Raw genomic sequence first — 8,450 nt, 5'->3', positions numbered from 1 at the left:
ACTTTGAATTACCATTGTGTATGAAATGTGCTATATAAATAAACTTGCCTTGCCTTTTCTAGTTTGGAGGAGGTTGTCACCTGTGTGTGTGTGTGTGTGTGTGTGTGTGTGTGTGTGTGTTACAGGAGGAGAGACCTCAGCATGCAAACCCTCCTCTGTTCGGCTGGCCCCTTCGTTTTCTTTCCATTCGGCTGGTGTGCAGATGGATGCGCAGACGCCCCATTCTCACCCGCCGTTCAGTGATGGTCACCCGCAGAGCGCCGCTGACCAATCAGCCGCTGCGCTGCAGGCCCCGCAGGTACACACTCACGTTATAGTGTAGCGCTGGAGCGTCTGCACCTACATCGGTAATGTGTGACTCTATCACAGCTCCTGTGGTCGTAGAAAAACATCAGGACGTTTCAGAAGCAACGATAATGAGATAAATTCTTAGAAAGCTTCTATAGGGAATGTTTTTTCTAGATTTCTTCTGTTCTCTAATATTTCGTATTATTTTGCCTGAGTGTTGGTTTAGTATATATATATTTTATATAGTAAATATATACTGTCGGCCATGTGCCTGTGTTTTTATTATAATACTTGCCAGAACTTTCTTCTTTCTGTTTGACTAATATGATCAGATAAAAGATGGGTTAGGTTGTTCAAGAAATTATCATAGCCACATAATGGTCATTTTTACTACGTCATGATGAATTGTTTTGGGGCTGTGTCTCTGTTTGTGTTTTGAAGGGAAGAAACTTTTGTACTGTTATTCGTTGCCTGAGCTATTGATTTAGAATTCATGAGGAAACAGAGACTGGTGTTGTGTCTGGTATCAATCCAACTTTACTGTACAAGAGCACGTTTTATACGTTTGTGTGAGTACTGGTGGCTGATATGTTCATTAAATGTACATTGAATAATTTGGCAGATGCTTCCATCCAAAGGGACTTAAAAATGAGGAAAAACACAGTAATTTACTAGGGATGCACCGAAATGAAAATTCTTAGCCGAAGCCGAACAAAATGAAACACTCGGCCGAATACCGAACACTGTTTTTCGCATTTTTCCCCCATGTAGGCCTATTTTGCCATTTTCTTTCACCATTGCATTAATGAAATAGCCAAAATGTGCTTTTTACTGTTTTGTCCTGCTTTTCAAATAAAAAAAATCAATTACAAAACAACATTTTAAAAATATTTACTTAACACTAAACTTTTTTTTTTACATTCTAGCAGACATTATACCAACAAAACACAATTTAACTTAAAAATTAATAAGTTAGTAAAATAATATTTTTTGGCCATTTTTGAGACCCCCTTCTTGTATTTTTTACTGTACAAAGCAGAAGAGAATTCTTTTAAAACATTAGAATATATTACAGATCCCAATTTGAACACTCTGTGAATGTTATAATAAATGTATTAATATAGCTGTTGTAGGGTAATTATTATTATCATTATTATTGTCTTTATTTTATTTTACAGAACGACTAAAATTACAATACTATCATTTATGAATGTTGGAGTTGTTGCTTTTTCACAGCTTTTATTTTGGCAGAACCCCGCAGGAAGATCTCAGCGCTTCTTTTTGTTGACACCAGCAGCAGATTTATAAATGATTGTCATTACCACTTTGGGAAGATGTTAGTCGCACGTATCACATTGTCACATGCCTTTAAAAAACTCACAAAATGTTACTGAGCAACTGACGAGTAACAAGTTCAGCGCAGATTTTCCTCGCTTTGGACCCTGAACCCTGGCGCCGCGAGCTCGTGCAGCGCTTCAGAATACATGCAATTCGTGCGTGCATTAGAAAATATAACATTCTGCAGTTTATTTACTAATCGTTTGAGGTAATTTCATGATTTCATACAGTAACCTACCCACCAGCATTAGCCACCTCTTCATCTCATCTGAGACGTGAGTCTCTGGCTGTCTGTGCTTCGTGCATGTAATGATTTCTGCGTCTTTCTCTGATAGTTTTAAATGCTTTCACACTGCCGATGTTTGCTGCATTAGTGCATGCCTCTATTTGATCGCGTTAGTCATTGTTCGGTGCTTATTCGGCAGAACACCGAAAGATTTTTTTTGCTATTTTTGGCCGAATAATTTCGGTTGCCGAACATTCGGTGCATCCCTATAATTAACCATACAGAAGCAACATTATTAGCAGGAATATTGGGTTTCGGGAGTAAATCAGAAGCGTAACCATGGAAAGGCAGACAGAAGTGTTTGGGAATTGGCCAAAAGTGGATTTTTTTGTTGTCTTTTATATATGGCTGTAGATGAATTCCTTGTCGATAGATGAGTTCATTGAGTTTGGAAACTTCCCATAGGGAGTTTATGGGACGGTGTGTTCTGTGTCTCATCTATAGCCTTCAAGACGTTCATTTCTGTGTCATCAGTCAAGTGTTTCTCTCAATATCACACGTTAATGCCATTGTGTTTTTCTTTCTCCTCTAGTTCATCTGAAACGCCACTTCATGTTCCGGAACCACTTGTGTCTGGTCTTCGAGATGTTGTCCTATAACCTGTACGACCTGCTGAGGAACACCAATTTCCGCGGTGTGTCTCTGAACCTGACGCGCAAGTTTGCTCAGCAGCTGTGCACCGCGCTGCTCTTCCTGGCCACGCCTGAGCTGAGCATCATCCACTGTGACCTCAAACCCGAGAACATCTTGCTCTGCAACCCCAAGAGATCCGCCATCAAGATCGTGGACTTCGGGAGCTCCTGTCAGCTGGGACAGCGGGTGAGACTGCTGCAGTCCGGTCGATGTGCTCCGAGTTTGTCGTTTCCCGTGTTGATTTGAGTCTGTTTGTGTTTGACTGCTCCTCAAACCTCATTCAGTAACACGGCCGTATGTGTCCTCAGATATACCAGTACATCCAGAGCCGGTTCTACCGCTCGCCCGAGGTGCTGCTGGGAATGCCGTACGATCTGGCCATCGACATGTGGTCTCTGGGCTGCATCCTGGTGGAGATGCACAGCGGAGAGCCTATGTTCAGCGGCGCTAACGAGGTGAGTCCTGATCTGAACCCATGCTCCTCTAGTCCGAGGTGCTCGACAGGCGGCACACATCCGGCAGTTACAGGTGTATATTTGTTTAAATTGTTGTCAGATGAAATCAGTTCAGCGGAAGCAAAACTTCATGCCAGTGATACTGAAGGATGTTGCTGCCTTAGAAATTATGTTTTGTGCTGGTACCTTGGCTGGTTTAGGCCTGTCATGGATAAATATGACCATAAAAGCAAAAATGATTCATTTAATAATTCAAATCAAATGATTCGTTCAAACTGGCTGATTCAATTGGAAACAAAGCTTTATGAATGGATCATTGAAACATTGGCTCACTCAATTCGTTCAGAGGCAGCCCTGATTATACTGGATCCATGCATTCAGTCTTAAAGTGACAGCAGCCTAATAATCTGTCATTTAATGTCAATCAAACAACAAAAGACAAAGAGAAAAATCACTCACTGCTCTTGTCTGAATAACTTTAGTAAAGATTCATCTAGATTTAATTTACACCGTGAAGACTATGCAGTGTTATTCAAATTTGTTTACATTTCTGCAGTATTTCTTACCTGAATACTACCATTAGACCTACCTGAAAAACATAAAGCACGATTTCATTTGAGTCTTTGTTCTGTCATATTTGTGATGTTGCTTGTAATTTGTATGTTTTTTCTTATTTTATTATAAGACCGCTTACTTGTCTTTAATAATGTTTGAACTTTATATCAGTCAAGCTAGTAGTTTTTGCTGTGGTCCTGAAAATTAGAATTTTACTAGCATCTCAAATGTTGGTGCTGTAACAGCCTTATTAGAATACAAGGCTCAAAAACAATGAAAACAAGACATTTTTGTATCACTGAATATTTTGTCAAAGCAAATGTGAAAGTCTGCAGCACTGGTCCGAGCCGGCCGGTATAAACGCATGATTAGCGCTGAGCCCTGACTCCTGTGATGTAGTCGTCGATGTACCGTCTGTGATGGATGTTTTGTTGGCAGGTCGACCAGATGAATAAAATCGTGGAGGTGTTGGGCGTCCCTCCCAATCATATTCTGGAGCAGGCGCCTAAAGCCAGGAAGTTCTTTGAGAAGATGTCTGACAGCACGTGGTGTGTGAAGAAGACCAAAGATGGCAAAAGGGTGCGGTTCTTTCTTTACATTGATCTGCCGGCTGTCTCTGTTTGATGCAGTGACACTGACTCTTCTGGTCTCTCCCGTGCGCAGTATAAACCCGCAGGCTCCCGGAAGCTGCACAGTATTTTGGGCGTGGAGGCGGGTGGCCCCGGCGGGCGGAGAGCTGGTGAGTCGGGTCACGCCGTCGCAGACTACCTGAAGTTCAAAGACCTGATCCTGCGGATGCTGGACTACGACCCCAAGACCCGCATCCAGCCGTATTACGCTCTGCAGCACAGCTTCTTCAAGAAGACCGCTGATGAAGGCACCAACACCAGCAGCAGCGTGTCCACGAGTCCGGCGCTGGAGCAGTCGCAGTCGTCCGGAACCACGTCCAGCACCTCCTCCAGCTCAGGTCAGAGAGGACGGCCGTGGTCACGCACTGATCTGAGACCATGAGTTCTGCTGTCACTGACTCGAAGCGCTGTGTGTTTGCAGGAGGATCGTCTGGAACGAGCACCAGCGGCCGCGCCCGCTCCGACCCGACCCATCAGCACCGGCACAGCGGAGGACACTTCAGTGCAGCGGTGAGCATGGACTGTCACAACCTCTGCCCGCAGGTGCCCACCACACACACACACACACACACACACAATCATGACCCTGCCACAGCTGAGCCCTATTACACGCATACACCTGACAGTAGGGCTGTCACTAACCATCATTTTGGTAATCGAGTAATCAGTCGATTATTCTTTATAATTAAATTTTTTTTTTTTGGGTAATAAAAATAGACCAAAGCGAACAATAGCCTTTAAAATTACTTAAATTACAGCAATGAGGCAATAATAATTAGTTCAAACAAAAGCAAGTAATCATAGTTTTATTGAACAAAACTGGTAAAATACATAATATATTATAAACAATAGAGCTAATGTACATTATGCATTATAACAAATGCCTGCAGAGGCGCCAGCAGCCTTGTTTTTACACTTTACAGCGTGATCTAATCCTTGTTTAATATTGACTAAACATTTAATTCAAATGACCACTTAATCTTAAATATCTGGCCACTTCTTTACGACAGAAATGCTACAGCCACGGTCATTTCTGGACTCAGAGCGAGGTTTGGAGCTTTTATTTTGAAATTGCGATGAACAGCAGCATATTGAGAAAGATATTGATGTATTCTCAAATGATTTCGCTTTTTAAATCTGATTAAATGGCGCACGTTGTGTTCCCAGATGAGCGTTATAATAAACCCAAACTCACAGCATATGCAGAGATGGAGTTTGAGACGCTCCACACATGTAAATGATAACAGTTTGTGCGGAGCAGCATTTACTGTGAATCGAGCCGCTCTGAGACGCTGAAAACACTGGAATCTGATCACGATCTGTTGGCTTGAACACAGTGTCACACTTCACTCTGAATCACAGCAGCGGATGATATACTTTTGCAGTTTGATAAGCACACTAAGCCATATCACGCTTTTATTATGAGACTGTTGGGCCGTCAGTCTAGATAATTCATGGGAAACTCTGGGTAAAGAACTAGCCACTGGATTTGATCGTTCGTGAGATTCATCACCTCAGATTTTTGACAGACATTCAGAGTTTGGATTGAGACACTCAGTAACGTCAACTGGAGATCATTAAATTTAGTTTGTTTTAGATGACAGTCTCTTCCTGTCTTGGCCACATTAAATGAAATGTTTGAGTGCTGCGGTTCTACATCAGACCTCATAAAGCCGCTCGAGTGAACACTAGACCTGCATGATCAGTGCATGTATAGTCATTTGGTTTTACTAACAGAGGGTTTGACTGTGAGAATGTGCCAGTTTGTTGGCTGCATGATTTAACGAGCTGGGAGCTTGATCTGTGTCTGTGCTCTTCCTCAGGCGAGACAGGGCTTCGCTCCGGCGCTGGGTTGGGTGGGAGGAGACGGACTCCAGCAGGCGGCCGGAGAGACGCACCCCGTCCAGGAGACCACCTTCCACGTGCCGCCACACCAGCCCAAGGCTCTGCACCCCCATCATCATCATCACCACCACCACCCGCCGCAGCAGCACGCCCCGGGCCCCGCCAGGCCCCGGCCCCGCCTCTACTCGCCCTCTCACAGCGCCTCCACGCAGGACTCCATGGAGGTGACCCACGGCCACCTGTCCATGACCTCGCTGTCTTCCTCCGCCTCGTCCTCGTCCACGTCCTCGTCCTCCACCGGAAACCATCACTACGCCTACCAGAGCCGCCTGGGCTTCGGCCACAACGGCAGCATGACTTTGGGACTGGGTGCCTTCTCCAACCCGCGGCAGGAGACGGGCGTGCCGGGCCACCCCTCGAACTCTGGGCCGGGCCACTACATAGCTGAGACTCACATGGGCCTGCGGCCGGGCCTGGAGCGCGAGGAGTCGCCCATGGCGGGTGTGTGCGTGCAGCAGAGCTCGGTGGCCAGCTCCTGACTATCCTAGCCTGAGAGCGTGCGTTTGTTGGGATTAAAGCTGCTGGAACGAGACGAGAGCCGCCGCGGACGCTTGACACGAGGCTTTCCTCCTCTGACCTTTGCTTCTGTTCTCCGATTCTCAGATGGTTTCAGATGCTCGTGCGCACGGGAGCGAGAGCGTCACGGCCGACCCACCCCAATCCCCCCACCGCGCTCGCGTCTTTTCTTCTTCACGTCGTGTGCTTCGAGCAGAGCTTTCCCAGAGTGCAATGAGACCCCTGTGACGGGCGCGTGCGGCCGCGGGCAGCGCTTCTTTAAAATGGCCTTATCGTTACGGACTGAATGAAGACGAGCCGGACATTTCTTCAAGTGACAAAAGCTTTCATGTATTTTTGACGTGCGAACACCCTTCATTCACGACACGCCAGAACAGAACGGTGATCCGAGGCCTTTCTTCACTAGAGATCCGCAGGACTGACGGTATCAGCGACGGCCGTGTCCCTTCCCGCTCTTCTGTTGTGCTCGGCATGTGTGTTTTACTTTGGCCCTTTCGCTTCTTTGATTTGGCTTCACGATTATGCTGTGAATTTTACACCACTTTTGTTTCTCCCTTTTGATAATTTATTGTACCAAAGGCGTTTTTTTTATAGAACATAGATGTCTGCAACCAATAATGTAGCAGTTCTGCACTTTGAAGCAAAGGTGTGTGTCATGTCAGTAAACGACTGTCAGAACTGGAAGTGATGTTTGATGTGGCAGAGAGCCCAATCCTGGACGCCATCGCTTACGAAATTCTGTCGCTCTGTTTTTCTTTCTCTTCATTTCCTCTTACCAGACGGCGGCAGCACGAGCTGCAAGCGTTTCCCGTCGGGGGTTTTGTGTTGATTCGGCTCTCACGGGACGGTGGACGCGGATGCTGCGAGCTGCTCGGCTGGTCCCAGAGCAGCTGGACAGTCGGAGATCCTCTCGAATCTCACGCAACGAAAGCAATCCGGCAGAGACCGGGAGGGAGACGGGCTGCTCTCGATCGCTCGCTCTCTCCGTCCGTCTGCGTGCGCGGTGGTGACGGGTGCGAGCGGGCGCACGGTTCTTTAGGGTTCCTGTGGTCACGGCATACAGAGGGAGTCCATGAAACAGGCTTCAGGTGTTTACTTTGTGACCCCATTTTAATAGCTGAAATAGAATTTATGTACATATTTATATTTTTTTAATAAAGGAAGTTTAGAACTCACTACTTTTTTCCTAATGGTATTTTGAGTACATTTACGTCAACTTGGTAACATGCAGTGGAAGTTCTCTGTGGTAGTCAATGGGTATCAGTGCTTCCAGGCCAAAGTAGTTGACGACGCTAGTACAAATGCAAAACTCTAGGGTTGAAGCGGGACGGAGAGTAGATCTTCATACTTTAATCTTCTAGACAGGGTATCGTGTGTGGATGTGTGTCCCACTCAGAACGGCATCGGGCGGCGCTTCACATGTTCGTATACTCCAGCGCTGACGTAGTATACATAGTACAGGAAGTAATTTTCTGTTTAGTTGTTCTTACGGCACACGCTTCAATAAATGGGTCCATTTGAAAGCAGAAATCGGCTGTGGCAGACGGGGACTGTGTGTGTGTGTTCAGTGAAGTAAGTGTGTGTGTGTGTGAGAGTGAGTGTGTGTGTGTGGAGTGAGAAACATCAGCAGCGCTCACTAACTCCTAGCGTTTCAGGTCACACGTTATGATTTGAAATCTCTCTCCCTGGTCTGACTTTCCCCTCGGCTTCCCGTCCGGTTCGCATTCTCACTCCTCGTTTGGTTCCAGGACATGTGATGATGATGATGATGATGATGTAAACAGAACGACAGACGGATATCTGGGATCTTTATCCACAGTTTGTAAGATCAGGACTTTCTGTGTA

General features: G+C 45.8%; 1 protein-coding gene and 1 long non-coding RNA gene across 2 annotated transcripts in view; both read left to right on the top strand.

Annotated features, from left to right (window-relative positions):
- LOC107747609 (uncharacterized) overlaps positions 1-313 on the top strand; it is a 4,135-nt gene extending 3,822 nt beyond the window's left edge. Inside the window, exon 4 of the long non-coding RNA XR_001640819.1 lies at positions 126-313. This is a non-coding gene — a long non-coding RNA (uncharacterized LOC107747609). The remainder of the gene's footprint in view (positions 1-125) is intronic.
- Positions 314-2,422: 2,109 nt separating this feature from the next.
- LOC107747608 (dual specificity tyrosine-phosphorylation-regulated kinase 1A-like) overlaps positions 2,423-8,450 on the top strand; it is a 6,127-nt gene continuing 99 nt past the window's right edge. The window contains exons 1-6 of the mRNA XM_016562209.1: positions 2,423-2,731; positions 2,854-3,000; positions 3,994-4,134; positions 4,219-4,522; positions 4,606-4,727; positions 6,008-8,450. The exon at positions 6,008-8,450 is cut by the window's right edge and continues 99 nt beyond it. Coding sequence (XP_016417695.1) covers positions 2,465-2,731; positions 2,854-3,000; positions 3,994-4,134; positions 4,219-4,522; positions 4,606-4,727; positions 6,008-6,568 — 1,542 coding nt within the window. The 5' untranslated portion in view covers positions 2,423-2,464 and the 3' untranslated portion in view covers positions 6,569-8,450. The remainder of the gene's footprint in view (positions 2,732-2,853; positions 3,001-3,993; positions 4,135-4,218; positions 4,523-4,605; positions 4,728-6,007) is intronic.

Source organism: Sinocyclocheilus rhinocerous, unplaced genomic scaffold, assembly GCF_001515625.1.
Source record: "Sinocyclocheilus rhinocerous isolate Xijiao unplaced genomic scaffold, SAMN03320098_v1.1 scaffold4515, whole genome shotgun sequence".
NCBI lineage: Eukaryota > Metazoa > Chordata > Actinopteri > Cypriniformes > Cyprinidae > Sinocyclocheilus > Sinocyclocheilus rhinocerous.
This window is presented reverse-complemented; position numbering and strand designations above follow the sequence as displayed.